The sequence below is a fragment of the Trachypithecus francoisi genome, unplaced genomic scaffold (genome assembly GCF_009764315.1).
Source record: "Trachypithecus francoisi isolate TF-2019V2 unplaced genomic scaffold, Tfra_2.0 Lachesis_group17, whole genome shotgun sequence".
NCBI classification, from domain to species: Eukaryota; Metazoa; Chordata; class Mammalia; order Primates; family Cercopithecidae; genus Trachypithecus; species Trachypithecus francoisi.
The window spans coordinates 363,859-389,429 of NW_022681462.1; the positions used below are offsets into that span (position 1 = coordinate 363,859).

Below are 25,571 nucleotides of genomic sequence, written 5' to 3' on the forward strand. Positions count from 1 at the left end.
TAAGTTTAAAAGCTGTTCAAAATGCCCGCCACCCCACCCCCTCCCCCCTACACACCACACACACACACACACACACACAAATTTTGAGCAGCTTTTTAAGTTGTCCTGAACTGGGAATTTCGTCCAAATGACCCAGCCCACAGTTATTAGAAGTAGTCCTAAAAAATGGACTTTGATGTTCCCCTTATAAACTGGGAAAAAGGCTGCCACTCTTTGAATTTCGTGTCAAGAAACTGGGGCCCAGCTAATGGAACATTATCTTTTGCAAAGGCGTTTTGTTTCCAGAGCACCACGGGAATACCGGTCACCCGGGGGTGGGGCGGCCCTCGGCAGTTGGCAGAGAGACAGAAACAGCCACAGAGAAAGATAAATTACCTATTTCTCTGGCTTTTAAAATTCTGGAATCCTGAAATGCTAATGCTACTTTATATGCAAAACAAAGCCCCTCTGAGGTCACAATCTATTTCTTCTGTCCCATAACAGTCTCTGAGGGAGCAAACTCTCATCTGGTTGAGCAGAGGAAGCTCCAGGAAGTTCCATGGCTGGTTCAGGGTCTCAGAAGTTGAAGCCCAGCCAGGCTTTGGAAGCAGGTCCCCGGGTCCTGGTGTCCCTGGAGGTTTCTTCCTGGAGGCAATGCCAGTTCCCATTCCCTGTGGGCATGCGGGAGCGAGGCCCTCTCTCCAAGGTGACTTGAACCAAGTGTCCTTGCTGTCCCTGTGGCAGGGATGACAGATTGGGGGTGCTAGGAGTTCTTCCAGACCCTCCAACCTGGCCCCCCAGCAGAAGGCCTTACGATAAGATTGTGCCAAAGCAATGCCAGATGGGCCAGGGTGTCTGAGGTCCCAGGTGGCTGCTCAGGGCGGCTCCAGCTGGCGCGAGGTGTACAAAGGGAGAGCCATGTGGCCGGGCAAGAGCCTACCCAACTACCTGAAGGGACAAACACTGCGAGTTAATATTTATTTACTGAGTTCTGAGCATAAGTCAGGAAGCACTTTCCATGAATTAACTGGGAGGCAGGCATTGTTATTTACCTGCCTGATAGCTGAGAAAGCTCAGGCACAGAGACTGGATGTGGGCGGAGTAGAAAGGGCAGCACTCATCCCAATGAATCCGCGGAGAACAGTGCCACTCAGGCCACATCTGAGTCTTCTGGAATCAGCCCGAGGCCCCGCTCTGGGCGAATGTGGACAGCGTCCCCCTTCCCTACTCTCCCCGAGCCAGGGCCGTCCATCGCTTCTAGCCTGAGTGCCAGGAACTGAACCAGGAGGCTGGTGGCCAACCTGGTGCACACAGCACCTGCTGCCAGAATAAAGTTCCTTGTCCGTGGTCCCAGCCCTTCCTAGCACATGCTGGGTGTGCCCGTCCTTAGGTGGTCCGCACTCATCCGTCTTACAAATGCTGACCGAGAACTGCGGCTTGGGTGAGGAGGGAGGGAGGGGATGAGTAGAGGGTGGGGCCCCATCTGAGCCCTTGACTTCTGCCCATGAGTGAAGCAGAATTTAGGGAAGAGGTGGCTGAGCCCCTTCCCACACTGAGGGCTGGAGTGGGAGCCAAGGAGTCAGGCGCTGAGGTTAGAGGAGGGAGGTTTCAGGGAGGTGAGCTGAGTCCGAGGCATGTGGTCAGCCGCCCTTTCTTCACTTCAAGCTGCAAGGAAAGGGGCTTTAAAGAAAGCCGCCAGAGAGCTTCACGGTGTTCCCTGGAGTCTGAGAAATCCCTTGGTCTGATGCCGCACCCACTGCAAAGTCTCGAGGGCAGTCAGGCTGGCTGCCTTGAAGGCGGAGCTAAGGAGAGAGCTGGCGGCCCAGGTGAGCGCCTCCTGTGACAGTCGGCATGGAGTCTCCTAGGTCCAGTCGAAGGAGGCCGCCCAGAGTGTGAACCGACCTCAGCCCAAGAGGAGGCAGAGCTGCCATTAGGTACTGGGGGCTTGTGGGTTCCCTGAGGCCCGTGTGAAAGACTCTAGTCAGGGGACCAGGAGGCCAGGCTCCGAGGACCCTTGGAGCAGCCCACAGAGAAGGAAGGACAGCTCTCGACCTCTGCAAACCCAGAGCACAGCTCAGCTGGAGGCTGCCATGCCGGCCGCCTGCCCCAGGTCGCCACCCCAGCCACCTGCCCCAGGCTGCCTGCCCCAGGCCGCCACCCCCAGGCCTGAGCTGGGTGGGGAGCAGGAGAGTTGACGATGACATGGGCCTGAATGGGGGCTGAGCCTGTGTTGTGAGATGTGAAGTGATGAGGAACATTTGTATTTTCTTACCAAGATGCCCCCAGCCGGCCAGGCTTCTCTCTCTCTCTCTCCCCCGCCTTGTACCCCTCAGCCAGGGCCCAACAAAAAATAGGGCCTAAGGAAAAGAGCCCTGGGCTGGGGGCTCCACGGAGCTGGGTTTGGGGGCCTGGGGAGGAGGGACTTGAATTTGGGCCTGGAATGCGGGATCACGAGCAACAAGGTCTGTGGGCGGGGGCACCATGAGCCACTCGCCTGGGGAGGACGAGAGTGAGGGCCGTGATCAGCTGGAACAGCCTACGACGGCCTCCTGAAACACTGTGACCACGAGAGGAAACCTGACCTTCTTCCGGGCTTGAAATCATCCCTTCCTTTCTCACCTCCAAACTCCCCCCAGCCTCGGTGTCTCCCCACAGCCCCTATGTGAGGAAGCCACAGCGGGAAACGCAGGGCTGAAGCGTTCCTAGCGGACAAGACGAAGTCCTCGCGAGCCTCCTTAACCTGCTGCGGGTCGGACACACCACAGAGAACACTGGGAATTGCCAAGGCCGTCTCTGGGAAGCCTGCAGATGCCCGTGTGCCCACACCAGGGCCGCCTCTGAGCCCACGTGGGAGTCCCAGACCCCCTTCTCCTCCCCTTCTCATTCCAGTGTTCCCCACAGGCCCAGGGGAGGGGCCCAGCTGGGAGTGCCTGGGGCCCTGGACAGCCACTGAGGAAGCGGGGTGTGGCGGCAGGGGGCACACACACTCCACTTCTGCATTTTACCAGGGATGCCCACCTGGGTACTAGCTGCAGTGGGAGGCTCACAAGGCCCGAGCAACTGGTGAGCCCAGCAGGGCAGGGCAGTTGTCCCAGGCCTGCGGTGTCACACCTGTGAACTCCAAGGACAGCGCATCTGAGTGTGGGATGTCGGCGAGGGTGCCAAGCAAGGGTGAGCGACTCTCGGGGGTGCTGCTGTGACGAGTGGGCTCCTCTGCTCCTGACTCCTCCGGCCAGGCCATCAGGAAGACCAGCCCATCATGGCAGTGCGGTCACCAATTTTCCAAGCTGCTGTGTAAGCTGTGGGCATAGAGCCGCCAGCGGGATCTCAGCACCCATGGTGCTCACTCCGGGAAGCAGGCAACAGGCTTTGGGCCCTGGCGTTACCACTCCCTAGCCTGTGACTTGGGCAAGTCCTTTAGCTTTTCTGGGTCTCACCATTATCATCTGTAGAGGGAGATAATGGCGCTTTTCTCCCAAGGCCACTATGAGGACTCAAGCCTCCTGCTTGCGGAGGCTTGCTCAGAGTCAGAAGGGCAGGACTGTACCAGGCGGGGAAGGGAGGATGGGGCTGGGCACGGTGGCTCACGCCTGGAACTCCAGCACTTTGAGAGGCAGAGGCAGGTGGATCATCTGAGCCCAAGACTTGGAGACCAGCCTGGGCACCATAGTGAGACTCCATCTCTACAAAAAAATATAAAAATTAGCCGTGCATGGTGGCATGTGCCTTGTAGTCCCAGCTGCTTAGGAGACTGAAATAGGAGGAGTGCTTGAGCCTGGCAGGTGAAGGCTGCAGTGAGCCATGATCACACCACTGTACTCCAGCCTGGGTGACAGAGTGAGACCCTGTCTCAAAAAAAAAAGCAGATGAGCTCCCAGGATGCTGGCCCTGAGCTGACAGCCGTGAGGGGGCCTCCCTCCCTCCCCCACTTCCCAGGGTGCAGTGTGGGTGGGGCACGGGGGAGCTGGACAGGGCCAGACACCTGGGCTGCCGCCTCCCCTCTGGAAACCTCTTCCTTGCCTCGGTGGGTTGACAACTCTGGGCTATTTTCTTCCCCTGAGGATCTGAAAGTTGGAGCTAATTGGTTGGCTCAAAAAAAAAGAAAAAAAAGAAAAAGGGCATGCAAGCATAATTGTGCAGGCTGTGAAGGAGGGAGGCATCCCAGGGCTTCGTCTCCATGGGAACTACTGGCACAGGCTGGCTCCTCTGGGCTCCAAAAAGGGAAACTTGGCAAAGATTTCGGGCACCTGGCTCCTGAGTGGTTTGCTTGGGGGCCAACCAAACGCCCAGGAGCTGCCCGCCCGAGGGACGGGACGGAGCCCCCTCTCGCAGGGATGCCTGGGAGCCCTTGCCCCCATTCCCCACCCTCGCACCCCAGGAGATCCCATCAGGTCCTCGGCTCCCCTGGATGCATCCCGACTTGGGAGCTGGGAGGGGCCCAGCACAGCTGGAGAGCATGAGCAGCTCATGCTTTGAGGAGACACCCACACTTCGAGGCCCGGGGATGGGTGAATGGGAGGTGATTAATGAGGGACAGATGAAAGAGGTGGAAGGACCCTGAGTATCATCCTGAGGATGTGACCCTGGTGGCTGTCCCTGTTTCTGGGTTGCGAGCCCCAGACCAGCACCTTGCAGACCAGCACCTCAGGCCAGGACCCTGAGAGGGGACGCTTCAGATGCTGGGAGCATGGCTCCCTGCTCTCTTGGGGGCCCCTTGGTCTGAGATCATCATAAGGGTGGCACCGTCCTGTGTCTGTAGAGTGGCAGGCAGGACTGGGGCGGTGGGGGTGTCCTGATTTGCTCTGGAAAATGCCTCCAGAAATGATCCGTTCCTTTTCCACTTCCACGGTCCCTCCTGGGCACTCTGGGTTCAGCTGCGGCTCCTCCCCACTTCTTGGGGCAGAAACTCCTGCCCTGAGCGCCCCTCTCCCCAGCCCCAGGTCCCTGCACCCCCTACCCCCATTCTTCCTTGGTGACCAAGAAAGGCGAGGAGCAGAGAAAGAGGCAGATGGCAGAGGAGGCCCAGAGAGATGCTGGTGACAGGGTAGGAGAGAGGCCAGGAGAGCCAGACAGAGGCTCTCGACAGGCTCTGAGAGGCCGGATTAGGGGCCATGGAGAGAGAGAGAGAGGGGGAGAGAGAGAGAGAAGAGAAAGAGAGAGAGAGTGAGGGAGGGAGGGAGGAGGCAGAGGGGTGGAGCGATAAAAGCCGGCAGGGAGGAAGGGGTGGGCAGGGGGAGGGCGAGAAGCTGCCGTTGACAATTACGTCTGGGTCCAGGCAAACATGAGGCAGCTGCCAGCCGGCCTGGGCAGTCCTGTCTGCCTCGGCTGTGAAGTGGGAAGGCCTGGCAACAGTTGCCTTCAGCACCCAGGATGCAGCCGGCTAAGGTAGGCGCTGGGAGAGTGGAGTCTTGCTCTGGAGGGGGTAGTGGGGAGGAATGGGGGATTCTGGGGGTTGCTCTGGACCAGGAAGCATTTTTCTTTGACCCCTGTCCCCTCTTGTTCCACTTTCCTTTGGGGAAAGCGAGCTTTAGGGTGTCGTGGCTGGCACTGGGGTGTCCTGGCCGGGAGGGTGAACTCCTGGGGCTCCCTTGGGATGGGAGAGGTTTTAAGTGTTTGCGGAAGGGAAGCTGGACAGAGGAGGAGCTTGGGGTCAGCCCACGACTCGTCCTGCTCAGTTAGGCTCCTGGGCCAGGTGCCAGCGTGGCTGACACTGAGCCTGGGCCCCACAGCCTTCAGGGTTGGGGGAGGGGTGAGCCTGGGAGGGAGTCTCTTGAGCTTGGAAGTTGGTCCATGGACACATCTTCTAATCAAGCAATCGAGTAATGAATGAGTGCTCACTTCGTTTCAAAGGGCTCCGGAGCCCCTGACAAGGACACTCCCCACACATTCCCTCTCAGCGGGGCTGTGGGGAGGTCAGAGAGAGAACCCGAGGAAAATGCCTGGCACAGAGTTCGAGAAACAGTCGAGCAGGGACTGGTGGGGAGCAGGGCGGGGTGAAGAATTAAAGAGGGAACGAGGGAAGGAGGAATAAGTTGCCTTCCAGTCTCTAGGTGACTCTCGGAAGGTCTGGCCTGCTGCCCTGTGAGGTGCCCACACATTCAGGATAGTTCAGGACCAGGTCTGGCTGCTCATAACAGAACGCCCCAAGTAACAGTGGCTGGAACAAGGTTAGCGGGGTTTCTCTCTCATGCAGAAGTCCAGAGGGGCAGTGGAGGGCTGGCTTGGAGGCCACCTGGTCAGCAGCGTCTCAGGCCCGCTCCGTATCACTGCTGAGGTTACCTTAAGGTGCAACGTGGCTGCTGGAGCTCCAGCCAGCACACAGGGGTTCATACTGACATATGGACAGGAAGGAGAAAGAAAGAAGGACAGAAGGACCCAGAGAGAATCAGGGTCTTGAGTGTAGGAAAGAAGGGATACGGGGTTGGCACCTCAGTGTCTCTGCCCTAAAGAGAGGGCTCCCTGCCTCTTTCACCTGTGAGGACAAGCATCCAAGCATGGGCGGGTGGCTGGCTTGGACCACACTGCCCCCAAACTCCAGGCCGCCCTAGATCTGTCTGCTCCATCTTCCAGGGTGCCAAGAGGATCAACTGAGGTGGTGGCATGAAGCCCTTTGAGCATGGCAACACTGCACATGGAAAATGTGCCTTCTCTCCTGTCACCCTGGCATCGGGGCACACAGTGCGACTGTGCCCACAGGCAGAGACGCATTGAGCGACCCCGCATGACCACAGAGATGGGAATTTCCAGAGCCAGGCTGCATACAGATGTGCACACAGCCAGCTCTGACCACCAGCACAGGACAGTCCTCCCCTCCCTTGCCTTTCCTCTGCTGGCCTTAACTGCCAAAGGTCACTCTGGGAGCTTGGCCACTCCTGCCCCTGCCAGACTGGCAGAGTGGGTGGCCTGAGTCCTGCACTTACCTCTGGTTCTTCCCTCGGCCACTGTGGCCCTACACTGCCCTCCACCCTCCCACAACTGGCTCCTGGGTCCCAGTGAGTCTCGCTGTCCTTATGTCTGCTAGCGGCTTTCCGGTGATTGGCCTGGCCAGGGAGGAGAGTGAGACCCACACCTTCTGGTGCTGGGCCCAGCAGAGACAGTGGTCCTAGGAGAAGCCACCGCTAGGTCTCTCATTAAGATCAATGGGAGATGGTGAAAAGTAACCTTCCTCTGCTGTGGCAGCAGGAACTGTAATCAGAGCTCAGGCTGGGAGGTATTCTGACTCCTCAGGGTCATGGTCAGTGGCTGCCCCCCAGTAACGCCCCATGACTGCCCGGCTCCCCAGCCTTCTCCCCACACTCCCCAGCCATTCACGAATTCTCACCTCACTCCTGGAGGGAGGCAGGGGGGCACTGCCATTCCCATTCTAGACACTGAGGCGCAGAGAAAGGGAACAGCTCCAGGACTCCATGAGCTTGATCCCATGAGCTCTTAGGAGAAAGGATTGAAGGACTCGCAGGGTCCACAGGGGCTGCTGTCGCGGTGTTGGGGCTGTGGTGTCTTCACAGCCCAGCACGTGCATCAGGAACCCCTTCTACCTGGCTTCTAGCCTTGTTACAGGGCACTGTGCCAGATGGGCCCTAATTTGCTCCCACATTTCAAAAGACCCCAGGCTGCGCTGGGAAGAAAGGGGCTCTGCCTCAGCTCTCCAGGAAGAGCCCAGGAGAAGGGCAGGGCTGAGGGCCAGGAGCTTTAGGGTGCCAGCGCCCCTCTGGGCCATTGTCTCCCGCATTATCTCCCTGGATTCTCATGTAGCCCACAAGGTAGCTGTTGGTATCATCCCCACTTCACAGATGGGGAAACAGAGGCCTGCCCCAGACTGCAGGCTACAAAGAGCTGTGGCTGAGATTTGAATCCTGCTCTGTCTTACTCCGGAGCGCAGCAGGTCCCTAGGGCTTGGACGCTGTGGAAGAAGACGCAGGAGGAGAAGGGCATGCTTTTAACCAGATGGCAGAGGAGGGGCCATCCCAGCCATGGGCCTGACTCCCTGGGCCGGTGGTCTGTTGTGCCCTCTGAGCCCTCTAGGGAGTGCACACAAGCCAGACTCCACCTGGCCACATGCCCTGCAGTAACCACATGACCTGGAGCTAGTTGCTTCCCATTTTTGGGCTGTGGATACAGAGCTAGGAAGGACAGGGCCCCAGCATTCTAAATTCAGGTTGCCTTGTCTTATCAAGACTTTCTGCGTGAGGCAGAGAACTGCTCTGCTGACTTAGCAGAGGGGGCTTAGAGCCCACCTGCCCTCCCCAACCCAGCCCTGGGCATCCCAGTGACTTCCAGGAGCAGCCAGTGTGGCTTCTGCGGGGAAGAAGGCAGTCAGTTCCCAGGGTGAAACAGAAGAGGGGAGAGAAGTTAGCACGTCTTCCCGACCTAGTGCCCAGACCTGGGGCAGGCAGGAGCCTGAGAGTTGGGGGAGGGCACAGAGTGGGGTGAGCCCCGTGCTGCTCCCTGCCCAGGGCTCCCGGCCCCAGCTGACTGGTGTTGCCCTTGAGCAGGTGCATCTGTCATCTGTGATCAGCTGATGCCCTAGAAGGCCACAGAGCAGCCCTGTGGCAGGGAAAGAAGCAAGGGGACCCGCAGAGTTGGGGAAGGAGCAGCTGAGCTGAGACGGGAGGGCAGCGTGGGGGTGGCATGTCCCACACTAGGGTCAGCCCAGCTTCCCCCTCCGATCTGCTACCTCCTCACCTCTCTGCCCAGCATGCCCTCTCCATCAGTCTGGCCGGGCCTGGGCCAGGCTCAGCCAGGAAAAGCAGCTGGTGGTCTTTTCTGACCTCACCTCCCAGCCTGCTCAACGCCCCTGGCCTTCCCCAACCTTCAGCACGTGGAGAGTGGGCAGAGGCCGGGGTAGGCAAGGGGCAAGTCCCCTGCATCCCAGTCCCCTCCTGCCAGTGCCACACGCCCCTGTGCCCAGCTCTGTCGTGGGATCCTCTCTCAAGGTGGGCACTCTGGACAGCCCCACCTCTGCCCCACTGACTCAGGGCAGGGCCCTCCCCTCTCTGGGCCTCAGTCTTCCCATCTGGGTCTGAGAGATGCTCACAGCGTCTGCCAGGCCGTGTGATGAGCAGTGCGGGGTGGGAGGGCATGGGCCTGGCTGACTCAAGTCGGGGCCACTGCCAGCAGTGCCCCGCATGTGCATACAAATGTCCGTGGGTCTTGCACAGAGCCCAGATCCTCACCGTGCAGGACTGAAGGACCCCAGGCAGGAGACAGGCATGGCCAGGAGGTGTCATGGCTGTGCCTTGGTGGTTGTGAGCCCTGACTCTGCACCAGCAGACCTGGGCTCAGCCCTGGCCCCGTCACGCACCGGCTGTGTGTCCTCTGACAGGTTACTTAGCTCCTCTGTGCCACTGTCTCCCCATTTTCCTGGGGGACGTATGAATATCACAGAACCCCCAGATAAATGTGATCCTTTACCAAGCGGCTTGTCCTGGCCCCTGGCACGGAGTGAGGCCTCCATTCATGAAGGGAATGCCTGTGCCATCCCTTCTGGCTGTGGGGGAGAGCCTGGGAAGGCCACCAAGAGGCAATGTGGCCACGGGCAACTCAAGCTCTCCCCTGGGTGAACGTGACATCCTCGCTGCCGGGCAGCATGGGGAACTTGTCCTTGCCAAGGTGGCAGCCATCAGAGCGGGGGGCACAGCCCGGCTCTCCTGCTCGGGTGCTGTGAGAGGGCTGGGGCGCAGTGCTGTGTGTGGTGTGTGTGTGCACATGTGCATGTCTGCATCTTCACGGACTCATGACGACCGCGGCTCCCCCAGCAAGGCAAGCTGCCTGGCCCATGTCTGTCTGTGCCCAGGGGTGGGTGTAGAATCCAGGCTCCCCAGAGCTTCCCGATTCCGTACCCCGGGGGCCTGCACGACACAACGCCCACCACTGCTTCCTGCCATCTGTCCCGAGTGATGGAAATAGAGCCAGTGACAGCAAGCAGTGCCGGGTGGGCCAGTCTGCACTGCAGCAGCCGTGGACAGGGTGGGGGTGGAGAGCCCCACAGCTGAGCAGCCTGGATGTCCCCTGCTGGCCCTGGCCTCGGGGAAACCCTCCCAGAAAGGAAGGGGGTGAGAACAGGGAGACCCCCTTCGTCTTCCAGGCAAGGCCAAGAATTTTCTATTTGGAGGGACAGACACTCTAAACAAATTCTCCAAGCGACATTTTCAGATCTACCGAGGAGCTTTATAAGAACAGAGTAGCCCAGGCCTCTCTACATCAAACAATCCAGCCCCTGGGCAGGCGGATGGTGGGAGCCTCCTCGCGTGATTCTGGTGTGCAGCCGCTGAGAGTGGCACGTTGGGCTTCCCTGCCAGGCATGCCAGGCTGCGGGCTTGGACAGCCAGACCCTCCCTGGGATCGGAAGGGCGAGCAATACTGACCCTCCCCCGCTGGGGGCTTCATCACCTCGCCTTCCCCTTAACCCTGTGAGGGCATGTTGTCACCCCCATTTTGCAGATGAGGAAACTGAGGCTTGGAGCTGTCAGGTTCTCTGTCAGGGTCACCGAGCTGGGAAGCGAGAGTGTGGGATTCACATAACTGGTTGGCCACAGACCCCTCCCACTGTCCTCACTGCTGGACATCACATCCACCTGCCTTTGATCTCCTACCCTGCCCCCCACTAGCCGTGCCCTCTGAGCCCACACCCAGGGGCCCTGGTGGCACATACGAAGCCAATCACTTCTGTTTTGCATCCGTTAAGTCTGCAGACATCTGGGAGGAGTGAGCGATGCGTCTTGCCCATGCATGTGCTCCTAGAACAGCACCTCTGGGGAACGGAGCCTGAACACTTTAGCGCAGGTTTCCCAGGACCCTGCCTGGCCTCTGGCCGTGCACCCCCACTTCTCACAGGCCATGTGCCCCCCACTCACCTCTGCCACGTCTGCTCTGGACGGCTCTCTGGGAGTTTCTCTGGAGCACAGTTGACGAGAACCATGGAGACTGAACTAGCAGCCCAAGGGTTTCACCTTGGCACGCCCCTGACAGTCTGACTGCATTTTCTCAGTCAGATGGGCCTCCACAGGACAAAGCTGTGCCATGCTGGGCATCGGGCAAGGCGTGGGATGCTGCCCCATGGGCCACCTGGCCTCTCAGGGGACCTACAGGGTAGGGAGCCACGAGGTAGAATGTCCGGTCCAGGTCCTGGAGGTTTGTTCCAAGTGCGCAGCCTCTGTCTGTGGTGTGGAGGCTCTAGGGGTGATGGTGTGGTGTTTGCAGCAGAGACTGGACCGTGTTCAGGGGGAAAGGAAGGCATGGGGGACAGCCCTGCCTCCTACGTCCCGATAGTGACTGTTTTCTCGGCACTGGGGAGCCACCGCCCCTCCCTCGCTGCCCACATCTAGAGTAGGTCCTATCTCCATAATATCCCCAGCACCCAGCCATGACCTCCGCCTGGCTCAGCCTTCCCCAGGTCTCCTGGGCCTGGGCGCCGCTCACCTCCCCCAGGTGGCCCCTGCCTCATCCACCCCCCAACCTGACCTACACATTCCACCAGGCCACCCTTCTGAGGCAGCTCCAACTCCAGCTGCACTTGGGTGGCAGAGAACAGCTGCCGCGGCTGTGCCCTGCCAGGAGGATGGCAGGTCTGAGAACCATCCAGACCGGTGCTGTCCAACAGAGACATGATGCAAGCCACAGATGTCACTTCAAATGTGCCAGTAGGCACAGTAAAGAAAGAACAAAAAGTTAAATTATTTTAACCATATGTTTTATTGAACCCAGTGTAAATGATTATCATTTCAACCTGCCATCGATAGAAAGCATTTTTAATGTGCTATTTGATAGTCTAGTAAGTAAACGTTTGGAACCCAGTGTGTGTTTACATGGAGGGCACATCTCAGTGTGGACCAGCCACGTGTCAGTCTCAGCAGCCTGTATGGCGAGAGGCCACCGTCACTCAGACCTGGGGGTTGCCTGGCTGAGTCGAGCAGGCCCTCAGCCTCAGTCACAGAGAGATTTACACACTTCCTGCCTTTACTGTTTTGCTGTATCTGTTGTGACCTGTGCTATTATTTATTACTATTTTTCTTTAAATTAACTCGTGCGTTGCATTTTAGTGAATCCATTTGAAAGGGAATCTTTAAATCAGTACTGTGAGTGGGAAGCCGGGAGCAGGAGTGGAAAGCAAGCACCACATTGCCATGAAATAAGGTGGCAGCAATAAACTCCCACCCACGGTCTGTGGCCTGTCGAGGCTCTGAGCTGAAGCCGTGCCCTCCCTCTGTAAAGGGGATGGCAGGGGGGAGCTGGAGAGTGCGATGGCCTGGGGTCTAAGTCATCTCCTGCACCTTGTAGGTGCAGCTCCCCAGTGCCGGAGACCTCAGGCCAAAGCCCCCAGGACGCAGCTGACTTGGAATAGGTTGGGTTTACCCCTGTTGAATAACAGGAGAACACGTACCCCAGGGACCCTGGCAAGCTGCGTGAGGGGGTGAGCTAGAACCCACTGCAGGATTTGGGGCTCAGTTGGATGCGTTGGGTAATTTTGAGGTTCTAAGGAACCTCAAAAAGTTGGTGTGACCATTAAATAAGATAACCCCTCCAAACAACTAACTCAGCACCAGCACGCAGCAGGGGCATCACCCGCGCCATCCCTTTTCTGTCCCTCCCTGGCTCTGCACAGGCCAGGAGGACTTAGAAGGAAGTTGAGGCCTGGTCCTGGCCTGCCTGGCTGGACAGGAGCTACAAATCTCAGCCCCCAGGTGACTGGCAGAGAAGGGCCTGCCTGGCCCACCAGCAGCCTCTACCCTTGAGGGAACCTTGTGACCTCTGAGAAGGCTGCAGGTCCCCAGGGCCAGCCTAGGGCCATTTCTGGGACGCAGCCCTGAGTGTCCACACTGCCAAGTGTGCCACCAGGGACTCTGCCTGAACCCAGGGTCCAGATCTTCTGGCTTTGCTGGTCTCTGCCACTCAACCCTGGCCATCCCCTGAAGCTGGTGGACAATGACAGTTCTGTCGCCCGTTAAAATGAGGCCAGCATCGAGCAGGAGTGGGAGGGGAGAGTCCCGGGTGAATTAGGAAGAGCACAGGGGACTTTTGATCATTCGTGAATATTTATTCAGGTCCTTGTGCATTCTGGTGTTTTTAACGCCCTCTTTCTGGGTGCGTGAGAGTATTTTTTGATGGAAATCTTTACTGAGCTCATTGTAGATTCACATGCAGTTGTAGGAGCTCACACAGAGGGCCCGTGTACCCTTTACCCGGTTTCCCCAAAGACAGCACATTGCAAAACTACAACACAATAGCACAACCGGAGTGTCCGCAATGATGCAAACCACCAGCCCTATCCGATTTCCCAGTTCACATGCACTCATTCCCGTGTGCGTTTTTGCCACGATTTCATCACATCCGTAGGTTCAGGCACCCAACAGCACCACTGAGATGCAAAACAGCTCCGTCCCCACGAGGCCCCTCCTGCCGCCCTGTGAGAGCCGCACCCCTCCCCTCCTGCCACCTCCCCCATCCTTAACCCCTGGCCCTCTCGTCTGTTCTCCATTTCTGACACTTGGTCGTTTTACAATGTTATGTAAATAGAATCACACAGAGCGTGACCTTTCGGATTGGCCTTTTCATTCGGCGTCATTCTCTGGAGGTTCGCGCAGGTGTGGTGTGCGCCAGCGGTTTGTTTGTTTGACTTGTTCAGGATTCCGTGGTACGGACGCCCTGCAGTTTTTTAATCATTCACCCATCGAAGGGCATTGGGATGGCTCCAGTTTGGGGCCATTCCAGGTAAAGCTGCCATGAACATTTGTGTACAGGTTTTTCACTTGAACATAACTTTTCATTTCTCCAGGAGAAATGCCCAAGAGTACCGTGGCCGGGCTCTGTGGGAGCGCATGTCTGGTTTTTTTTTTTTTTTTGAGACGGAGTCTCGCTCTGTCGCCCGGGCTGGAGTGCAGTGGCCGGATCTCAGCTCACTGCAAGCTCCGCCTCCCGGGTTCACGCCATTCTCCTGCCTCAGCCTCCCGAGTAGCTGGGACTACAGGCGCCCGCCACCTCGCCCGGCTAGTTTTTGTATTTTTAGTAGAGACGGGGTTTCACCGTGTTAGCCAGGATGGTCTCCATCTCCTGACCTCGTGATCTGCCCGTCTCGGCCTCCCAAAGTGCTGGGATTACAGGCTTGAGCCACCACGCCCGGCCGCATGTCTGGTTTTTATAGGAAGCTGCTAAACTGTTCTCCAGAGTGGCTAAGGCGTTTTCCTTTTCCACCGGCAAGGCAGGGGTGATTCCGTTTCTCCATATCCTCACCAGCGTTCAGCTGTCATTATCTTTGGTTCCAGCTGTTCGGACAGGCACATGGTGGTGTCTCACAGCGGTCCTCCTCTGCGTTGCCAGAGTGGCTACTGACGGTAACTTCTCCTCCCGCCGCCTTTGCCATCCACACGTCCTCTCTGGTGAAATGTCTGTGCATGTCTTTCACACTTTCTAACCTGACGGTCTGCTCTTTGACTGTGGAGTTTTGGGGGTGAGGATCTCTGGGGTGCCGGGCTGTGTCACGAGGAAAAGCAGGTCACGTGAGCATCAGGTTTCACTCTCGCAGAGCTGACGCGCTTAAGGGGAGAGACAGAAAATGCAGCAGAAAACACAGTAGTAGGATCGGTTCACAGTCCACCAGGGCTGGGTGCTGTGAAGAAGGGCTGAGATGGAGGCACACGGGGGAGGGTGGCCTAGGGAGTCAGGCAGGGGCTCTCCCTGAGTGAGGCCTTGAACGCCCAGGGCAGAAGCGTCCAATGCTGGGAGCAGCAGGTGCCAAGGCAGTGGTGTGGGAGGAGACTTGTAGGGGCACGGTGGGGCTGTCAGGGCCTGGCAGGGAGGCTCTGGGGCTGCCAGCAGGGTTGGGGCATCTAATTCATGTTCCATCTCATCACTGCCCCGGCTTCTCTCCCAGCACCAAGGCACCGTGGGGTGAGGGGCCATGGGGCCGCCTCTGAGGACACCCCCCCTTCCATGCTGTGAGCCTCCCAAGCCAGCCGGAGGGTGCCTGGGCTGCTATTTAACATTCCCTGACAGCTCAGTCAGACCCTCTTCCAGACAGACAAGTGTCAAATATTCATGAGGATGACCCGGTCACTCTCCCTCCTCCAGCCTCCCCGACAGCCTGACGGGCCCCAGCGCTTCCCAAGCTCGGCTGCCGGGGTCTCCCTGCCCTCCCCTCCCCCTTCTCCTCAGAACCCACCCCTGACTCACACAGCGGGTGGCCGTCCCAGGCCCGCCTCACAAAGGCAGGGGTGGCCATCACGGGCCTGCCTTATGGGGTTCCCAGGTAGGATTCTGGCCCCTCAGCCAGATGGAGGAGCCTGGCCTGGGCCCCCCCACTACGCCACCCAGACTCTCTCCACAGAGAGAAAAGACACGCAGGGGCCCCTCACCCAGGAGGGCTTCACGGCACTCCCCAGCGGTCCTTTTGGAAGGCTGTTGTGTGCCTAAGGGGCTTCAGAACACATCCAGCTCCAGAGAGCGCCCCAGGGACCCAGGCCGAGAAACAGTGTCAGCAGCAAAGCCCGTGGTCAAGCCCCTGGGAACACTGGAATCAGAAGACTATACCCATAGCGTGGCCCCGGCACGTCCCAAACTCAGGGAATTCGTTTCTTCATCTGCAAAATGGGGACCGATCGTGTTACCGACCACAGGGGGTTGTAGTGACGAGATTACTTTCAGCTCAGTGTCAACATCCACTTGGGAGGTGCTCGGCCTGCCCTTTGGGCTCAGCCAGCCTTCCTGGGAGGACAGAGCCCTGTGAGCTAGAACCCAGGACACCCATGGGATCTCCCACACGAGCTGGGCCTGGGGCTTCAAGACAGAATCCCTGTGACTCACCCTGGGCCCTGAGAAGCAGCCTTGCCCGCCAAGCCAGTGCTGTTCTGAGATGGGCTGCAGACGGGGCTGGGTGTCTCAGTGAAGAGCTCCTGCCAGGGGCTCCCAGGCTGCCTCAGTTTCTTCTGATGTCCTCTGCTCACCCTCCATGCAGAGCCTGCGGCGAAGAATTTGTGATGTAATGAAGCACCCGCTGCCCCCTCTCCCCTACTCCCCTCCTTAACCAAAATGAAGACTCCCAAGTAACATCTTGAATAATGGAGAGGCCGCATCTCTGACCCAGCCTGACAGGACGTGTGTGTGTATATGTATGTGTGTGCACATGTGCACATGAGCATGTGTACGTGTGTGTGATACACATGTGTGCTTGTGTGTGCATGTGTGCATACAAGCATGTGTACGTGTGTGCATATATATGTGTGCGTGTGTGTGCATGCATGCATGTGAGCATGTGTACACCTGTGCATGCATATGTGTGTGTGCTTCTGTGTGTGCATGCGTGCATGTGAGCATGTGTACACCTGTGCGTGCACAGCATGTGCATGTAGGGAGCTTCCCTCAGCACCCCAGGCACCCATCCACTCCCAGCTTTCCCCCTCTTTCTGCTCCATCAGCATGGTCATTGCCTCTTCTTGCTGCAGCTCTGGGCACCACTGAACCCCCTCATTGCTTGGTGAGCCTCAGAGAAGGGGAGGGATGTGCAGGAGTTGTTGCCAAGGGTGTGTCGGAGGAAGGGTGGATGTTGCCAAGGGTGTGTCGGAGGAAGGGTGGATGATGACTGTGAGCTGGAGGACTGGTAGTCGGGACCTAGCTGAGGAAGGCCCAAAAGCCAGGATAAGGGAACTGGACATCTCCCAGCCTAGGGGACCACTTCACTAAACTGAATAGTGGGCCGGCTGTCCATCCCAAAAGTGGATGGGCCTCAGGGGACCATGAGCCAGTGAAGTACCCGGAGAATCCTCCCTCAACTGGAGCCTGCAGTGTGCAGAGACCAGTGGGGGTCCCAGGCCCATGCCTCAGGAGAGGGGCCAGCCTTTGCAGCAGCAGCAGAGCCCCGTCACTGGGCTCTGTGTGGACGGGCATGGCCAGGGCCGGTGTCCGGCGCCGCTCTCTGATCTCGCCTGCTTTCTAGGACTGGCTCTCTGTGCTTCCCTGCAGGCTGTGACTGGCCCGGGCTCCCTGCTGCCAATTCTCCCAGTTCATGCCAGCCGGAGTCAGTCTCCGGCCCTTGCACCTGAGAGTCCAGCTAGCACAGGGCTGTCTTGCGGGGCTGCATCTGACTAAGCTGACAACCCCGCCCATCTGTTATTTACTTTGAACAACCAAATACTTTTCAGGACTGTGCAAAGGTAGCACACACGAGAGCCTGTGACCTGGGAAGGGCACGGCCAACCCACCCCCTGAGGGACCCTCTTCACTGGCCAATGAGCCCAACCGCTCAGAACCCATGTGCATATGGGGGTGGCGCCAGTGCCACAGCTGGAGCTCAGGCAGTGCGTCACAGACAGAATGGGCATGAGCGCCGTTGGTGGGCTGTGGTCCAATTGGCCAGGCCACACCTGTCCCCCTGCCACCCGGAGCAGGAGGGGACAGCACAAAGGCAACAAACTCGACCCAGCAGGTGCACAGAGGTGTAGCCAGTGGCAGCCAGCCTGCCATGCACCTCCTTCCTCCGGGCCTCACGGGCCAGCTGCCGGCATGGAAACTGAGCATGGTGGGCAGTTTGGATGTCAGGATTGGGGGGCCTGAAATACGTGGTAGGAGAGCAAATCTTGCTGCCCTGGGGCCTCCACCATGACCCCAGGCCGTTCTTTTCCTATCCATACTGACTCAGGCTCACGGCCCGCTGCCTCTTTTTTTTTTTTTTTTTTTTTTGAGGCAGAGTCTGGCTCTGTTGGCCAGGCAGGAATGCAGTGGCACAATCTCAGCTCACTGCAACTTCCATCTCCCGGGTTCAAGCAATTCTCCTGCCTCAGGCTCCTGAGTAGCTGGGATTACAGGCGCACGCCACCACGTCTGGCTAATTCTTGTATTTTTAGTAGAGACAGGGTTTCATCATGCTGGCCAGGCTGGTCTCGAACTCCTGACCTCAGGTGATCCCCCCCCACCTCGGCCTCCTAAAGTGCTAGGATTACAGGCGTGAACCACCGCGCCGGCTGGTCCACAGCCTCTTCATGACCACCCACGGCTCACTCCTCCCAACACTCTCCCGTCCATAGCTGGAGCCGTTTCTTCAGATCCCTGCCAGTCTCAGTGGTGGGTTCCATCAGCGCAGCCCTCCTGGAGTCACCACCCAGCCTTTCATTCACTCTCAGCTTGCCTCAACATGAAAACTCAGGCAGAGCAGTGGCCCTGCTTGGGGAGTGAGAGAGCTGGGCCTGGCTGTGTGACCCTGTACAGATCCACTTGCCTCTCTGGTCTTCAGGCAGGCGAGGGATTGGGACCGTGATTTCTAAGGGGCCACCCAGCTCTGGCAACCTGGTCTGTGCCAAGGGGGAACCCAATGAGCAAGTCTGGGATCACTGCTGACAACCCCTCCCTGCACCCCTGTCTTCCCGCCTTCCAGGGGTCCCGTCTTACAACATAGCCAGGTTGTAGAGTGAAAGGAGCCTGCCCGCACTAGGCATGCAGCCCTGGAAGGAGAACTCTTGGTGGTGTTCAGGCTGGCCTCACCTAGGATATCAGGGCAGCTGGGGACCATCCAGGGGTCCTCCTTCTGAGCAGAGGCTCAGGGCTGCTCTGCCTGTTCCTACTGCAGGAGGTGACAAAGGCATCGGACGGCAGCCTCCTGGGGGACCTCGGGCACACGCCACTTAGCAAGAAGGAGGGTGTCAAGTGGCAGAGGCCAAGGCTCAGCCGCCAGGCTTTGATGAGATGCTGCCTGGTCAAGTGGATCCTGTCCAGCACAGCCCCACAGGGTTCAGGTAGGGCCAGGATGGGCTGTGGTCGAGGGTGGGGGTGGGGAGATCTGTTCTGAGCACTGTCCTTTCTGAGGGCTCAAAGGCCAGCCTGGGACCCCAGCCTGGGCCACTCCGCCCCTGTCTCTGTCGAAGGTGTGTTTTCATTCACTCACACCCTTCCCCATTCACTGAGTGCCTGCTTCACACAGGCCACTGAGCTCCCAGTGGGATCCACAGAGCATGGGTGTGGAGAGCTGGGAGTACACTGGGGTTTTCCTGTTGGCTAGGAAGACAGAGCCAGGCTGCAGAGTCCAACACACCAGGCTCCACCCTGCCCACTGCTCACGCCCTGGGTAAGCCGGGGCACCTCCTTCCTAAGCCCTCCGTGAGAAGGCAGGCTGGAACCTGTCCACAGGACACATTTGAAGAAGGGAAATAATGTGTGCAGTGCCTGGTGATAAGGAGGCCCCACCCTCAGCCCCTCCTTGGTCCTGTTCAGTGCACCCCAAGGATTGGTGCTGGCTCTTTGTCTTGGCCTGCATTCTGGTGTGTTAACGAGAGAACTGGCAGAAATCCCTGCCCTGGGCTTGCCGTGGGTGATATTTGGTGCTTGCCGGGTGTGGCAGGGCCACAATCTCACACACACATGCAGACACCTCCCACTCACACCTGTGCACACACGCCAGTGCCTCTACCACACATGAGCTTGCACACTCACCACGCACACATAGGTAGGCATACCATACACACTTGCATACTCACGTACACACCACATGCAGGCACACACCATGCACACTCGGGATCACACAGGTGAGCATGGTGCGTATGAGAGTCTGCCTCTGACTTTAAGGAAAAGGTGCAGACTTGCCTTTGACAGCTGCCTCTGGTTTGCTGTCTTGGACCCCCTCTAGCTATGTGATTTCCAGGAAACCTTGGTCCCCTGACCAGGGAATGGGCACAATAGGGGTCCCAGCCTCCCAGGCTTGATGGGGGTCATGCATAGAGGTGATCACCTGAGGGGTCTGGGCAAACAGCAGGCACAGTGGCTGACAGCCACAGCCAGAGGTCCACACCTGTGCACAAAGGGACTGGCTGCTGCACACCAGATCCCCGTCCTTTACCCACAAACACCACTCCATGGTGCTGCCAGCACAATTCCAGCCCCCTCCCTTTTGCCACCACCACCTCTGCTTCCCCACAGAGCCCCTACCCATCTATGATGCTGTCACCTTGGCTGACACTTGTTCCCAACCCCTTTCCATGGAAGAGCTGGCACTTGTGAAGGCATGGGTGAGGTCCACGTGCACCCCAACTTCTCAGGGATGGGGGCAATAGGTTTTGCAGGTGGCAGAAACTTGATGAGTTCACTAAAAGCACATGCGCATAGCTCAACCGGGAAGGACCACCTTCAGAGCACTGTCCGTTCTGCATCAGAATGAAAATGCGTCTGTTCTGCCTTAGGGTAGGGACGAGAGCACGGTGGCCATTGCATGTGCTAGGGGCTCAGGTCCACTCTGACGGGCACAGCTTCAAGTCGTGCGAGACTCAGATTTCCTCCACTTCAGTCTTCCGGGGCTTTCTTGGTGGCAATGAGTATTTAAAGAGTGCTGCAGTGGAACCCTCCCTCCATCCCTCAGGTCCTGCAGATGCTCTGCCTCATCCTCCCGTCTCTGTCTCTGGCAGACAGAGGTGACTCCGGACGGTCTGGGGCTGGTGTGCATCCTTTGCCAAAGCTTTCCGCACACCTGTGACAGCAGCAGCTGTTCTGAGAGGGGTGGACAGGGATGAAGGTGAGATAGGGGCTGGCTTGGTGTGTTCAAGTCAGGGCTGGGGGGGACCATCCCTGCATGGCCCACCTTACCTCAGGGCAGCTTCCTAGAGGGCAGGGCCTTTCCACACCCAGCTGTCAGGACATGTTTGCTGAACAACTTGTCAATGACACACAGGCGACAGGGCCAGGCACCAGCGATGGGTTCGTTCCCATGTGTGGACGTGTTTACCGGACCTTGTGCAGGCACTGGGAGCAGATGCGAATGACACATCCAAGCCTATTTGATTGTGCAAGGGAGCAGTGTGAAGCTCATCTCTCTGATTTGCCAAAGCGTCCACGGCAGCTTGGGGAGGTCACATGACTCAGCAGATGGCACAAGAAGTGGGGGCTGGGTTGGGGGAGGGCGTGGGCCCAGAGCTCCACCGTGCCCACCTGATGAGCATCTTTGGTGGGAGCTGAGGGAGGAGGGGGCCCAGGGACCTCACAGATGGAGGAGCCAGGACTCCGATGTGACCTTTGTCTCCCTTGGCCATAGCTCCCGAGTCTCCTATCTTCAGTCCAAACATGTCCCGCGTGTGTCCCGCAAGGAGGGCGGGCTGGTGCGGTCACACTGAGAGCTTTGTGCGCGTGTGAAGGGCTGTGCCGTGTGCGGAAGGGGCATCCCCGCTCTTTGGGAGCCTGCACAGGCTCTGGGTGCAAAGAGCAACGGGGCCCATTCAGTGTAGCCCCGCGGCACGCTCTGTGAGGCCCAGCACGGTGTCCTGAGCCCTGGGGTCCTGTGGGAGGCGGATGGCCCAGACACTGTGCCCTCGTACTGGGGTTTTTCCATTCGGCGGAAGTGGGGCCAGAGACACAAGGCGGGAACAGCTGGGAGTGAAAGCCAAGACCCAGCTTGGGTGAGGTAGAACGTTGGCAAGGAGTGGGCAGGAAGCAGGGGCCTGGAGACACTGGACACGGGCTGGAGCATCTGTGGCTGGGCCCTGAGTGGCCCCTCCTGGGTGTGAAGACCCCAGGATGGAGTCAGGAGGTGGCCAACAGCGGGGCCTCTAAGACGGGGGCCCAGGAGACTCAGAGCACAGGCAGCCGGGCCCCACTCTACCCAGGAGATGCCCCCCATCCTCAGCCTACAAGCTCCTTGGACCCTCCTCCATTATCCGAAAGCTGGGACTCTGGCCTGCCCTGCGTGTCTCCCCTGCATCTGAAGTCCCTCCCTGCAGGACGCCTCTCCAGAGGCATGGCCAATGCCACAACAGGACAGACCTGTTTCTCAAGTCTGCTGCCCACAAGGGCTGTGGGACTTGGGTTTCTTCAACTGGAATAATAATGTCACCCACAAATAACCTGGGGTCCCGGCTACAGACGACTGAAACCGGGCCGGCGGGTTTAAGCGGAGGCATCGGCTCCAGGCCTCAGGAAGTTCACAGAAACTCGGAGGAGCAGGGAATGATGTCTGAATGGGATGAAGCCAGGGCCCCACCTACCGCCTTGGGAGATGCCTGGCATCCTGGACCGCTCTGGCAGGAACGCTCTAGCAGCTGCTGCACCCTTCTGTGTGACACGGCGCAGCCATTTCTCATACACACACAAACACACACGCACACACACAAGCACACACATGTGCGTGCACACACAAAAGCACACACGCACGCACACACACATACACACGTGCACACACACAACCACACACGTGCACACACAAGCACACACATGAACACACAAAGCACACACATGCACACACATACACACGTGCACACACATGCACACTCATGCAGACACAGCACACACATGCACATACAAGCACACACGTGCACACACAAAGCACACACATGCACACACATACATACACACATGCACACACAGAGCACACATACACACGCACACACACATGCACACACATGCACATGCACACAAGCACACACATGCACACACAGAGCACACACGTACACACGCACACACACATGCACACACACGCCCATGCACACAAGCACACACATGCACACACGACCACACACGAGCAGACACACACATGCACACACACATGAGCACACATACACACATGCACACACACAAGCACACACATGCACACACAAAGCACACACATGCACACACATACACATGCACACACGTGACCACACGTGACCACACACGAGCAGACACGCACATGCACACACACGAGCACACACACACGCGCACGTACACACACGCATGCACATGCCCCTCCCCCAGAGAGAAGACCCACATCCTCCTCAGCCGTCCGTGCGTCCCAGGGAGACGCTCATTCTCCCCGGGGTTCAAGGGCAACCCCACATAAAATCATCACCACCACCAGTGCTCCTGGGAAAAAGGGGTAGCAGAAAGATATGGGACCAAAGGGTGAATTAACTCGTCTCTAATACGTAAAGATCTATAAACATAATTTTCATGTATTTGAACATACAAGATACAATTGATGTCATGAGGCATCGAGATACATGACATCAAAGTGAGATGTCAGATCGGTGCAAATTGTCAAGGGTTTCTGAAAATTAACCTCTTTCCATGGGGTTGTAGTATGACGTCTGTGGCCATCTTTAATCCACCACAAGGGCCTTGGCTGAGTCCTTGGTGGAGTGATCCAAGCCCCCATTCCTGAAGGATCTGAGTCGGTGGTGGGCCTGCCTCAGTGGGGTTGCTGGAAGCCCCCACTGACTTTCATCACTGTAGCTGGCAGTGTTGCTGGCTCCCTGGAGAATTCACTGGATTTGAGGTAGAGTCCTCCCTGCTTCCCTTGATAACAGGCTCATTTGCTGACTGATGGCCCTTGATGCCACTTGGTCTGAGTGGTGTGAGGGACCCAGCATGGCCAAGCGGCCGTCCCCGCTTGCAGTTCAGCAGACCCCATGCTGCCTCCTGCTGGGGACGCATTGTCCCACGGGAACCTAAAGCCTCTAATCCAGAGCCTGGAGTATTGGAGAGGAGCAGCAGAGGTGCGGTGAGCTGGCCTGGATGAGGGAGGGGCCTTTGCGCGTTTTCCCGGTCTCCGGGCTTGCTCTTCTGATGAGAGGAGAGGCAGCACATCCAGCAGGGTCACCGGCGCCGGACAGGGCAGCCCTGGAACCCGCAGCTGATGCCAGAGCCAGTCTTCAGTGGGTCTCATCACTGTTCCGTGAGGCCGGCTGCTTCTGGTGTGGGCACAGGACGGGGACAGGAGCCTGTGAACCCTGGCCTTTGACCACACTGCTGTGCTCCTCGGTGAAACTAGTCTATTGCTCAGGATCTATGGCACGGGGGCACCGTGATGGGGGGAGGTGCTGGCAGCACCAGGGCAGGCCAGAGGGAAGGTCACACCCAGAGTGACCGTCACTCCCCTGAGGATAATGGGAGCCCCGGAGGGATGGCAGGAACGCAGAGCGGCTGACCTGCCACCTGGTGGCAGCCTGATCAGCCCAGGAAGAAGTTCTTTCATTGAACCCACGGTGTTTGGTTCTCAAAGCAAACGGCAGAGGGGCCAGGAACAGAGGCTGTGAGGTGCACAGAGGGGACTCCTGGCCCACCTGATCGTCCAATCGTCCAGCGCCTCCTTGGCTCTAGCGCCCCTCAGAGGGCACCTGTGAGGCACTTGCTGTCCCACTCTGGGTGGTTCCTCCCCAGGCCTCCCAGCCCTTACTCCCCCGACCCTGCCCCTCCACCTCCCTGACCCCTGAACTAATGGTTAGCAGCCATCCATGATCAATGTAAACCTGTACCTCGGGCCCTCTCTTCTTCAGACAATGTGGGCAAGACACGTACCAGGAAGATGTCCCTTCTCCACGTCCTTCCCCTAGGTGGGCCTCAGTGTCACCTAGAGTTGGTGCCAACATTTCTTGCAGCTCTGTCTATAAGTCACCTCTGAATGTTTTTCCTCCTCAAACGGCCTTGGAGACCGTGGGGGGCGGACGGGCTGTGGGGAAAGCGGCAATGCAGTAGATACTGTGGGAGTCGCAGCCCCCGCAGGTACAGCCTCCCTGCGCCCTCCAGACCCACCCTGCCTCAGGCCCCGTCCACAGCACCTCGGCATGACGACAGAGCACTGTGTGCACATGTAGATACCAGTGGGGCTGGGTGAGAGGTTGATACTTGGCTCCTGGTGGGCAGTTCGGGGCTCATGGCCACCTGGTTGGTCTGTCTCTGTCTCTCCCACCATCAGGCGGTCCACCCTCACAGCAGCCCAGCTGTTGGCAGTTAGCTGAATGCCAACAGGAGAGATCTTTGGCATTGCTCAAAACCCGACAGACCACAGATTTCCCCTCTGGGGGCCTGCCATGGCCCCGCAGAGCGTCCCAACTTGCCTTAGACTCATTCTGTGTCATTAAATGTGCTGGGTCATTAGGCCCAAGGGGCAGCGCTGCTTGTACTTGGCCTGCACCTGCGGCACAGCCTCTGAGCGGCACATTTAACTGCAGTGCACAGAAGGCCCACCGGGCACTGCACCTTCCTTTACGGGCAGGGGTGCGAGGCGCAGCAGCTCCTCTTTTCCTTTGCAAGGGATCCCTTGGCTTGCCTGAACTTGCATGTAACAGAAACCGCAAGTAACAGTGGCTTGGTCAAGACAGGTGCATCAGCTCCTATATGGGAAATATGGGGCAAGGCAGTGGCTGGCACTAGTTGGGCAGCTGGGGGACGTCAGTGTCAATGTCTTTGGTTCTTCTACCATTTCCCTCACGGTGGCAAGGTGGTTGCTTTGCAGCCCACACAGCCTCATTTCAGGCAACAGGAAGGAGAACCCAGGTGGAAGGGGAGAGTGGTGGTCCCCATGTCAGGAAGGCAGCACTCACAGAAGCCTCTGGAAGACGCATGCTTCCATCCCACTGGCCGGAGCTAAGCTGCCCTCGCTGCGAGGAAGGCAGGGGAATGGTGGAATTTTCAGCTGGACGCATTTCCGTCTCCAACAGCATCTGAACCCTGTTGGTGAAACTCAGAAAGAATGAATACAGAACAGGCATTCTCAGCCACGTGTAGCTTGAAGGGTTGTTTTGATGACTGAAGGCACTCACTGGCACCCAGAAAGACCTTAGCAAGCTGCCTGGCTGTTATCTCTTTTATTTATTGCTAGGTGGAGGGCAGGGGGTTGGTCAGCTCCAGTTGTGAATTTGGCTCTCCCTTCTCCTCCT

The 25,571-nt window shown here is 58.2% G+C and overlaps 1 protein-coding gene across 2 annotated transcripts in view; it reads left to right on the forward strand.

Annotated features, from left to right (window-relative positions):
- Positions 1-5,224: 5,224 nt before the first annotated feature.
- Positions 5,225-25,571, forward strand: part of KCNIP3 (potassium voltage-gated channel interacting protein 3) — a 91,715-nt gene continuing 71,368 nt past the window's right edge. The window contains exons 1-3 of one of the 2 annotated variants that reach the window (XM_033238825.1): positions 5,225-5,364; positions 14,238-14,306; positions 18,530-18,695. In XM_033238825.1, coding sequence (XP_033094716.1) covers positions 5,350-5,364; positions 14,238-14,306; positions 18,530-18,695 — 250 coding nt within the window. In that variant the 5' untranslated portion in view covers positions 5,225-5,349. The remainder of the gene's footprint in view (positions 5,365-14,237; positions 14,307-18,529; positions 18,696-25,571) is intronic. The other variant, XM_033238827.1, reaches the window with a different exon arrangement.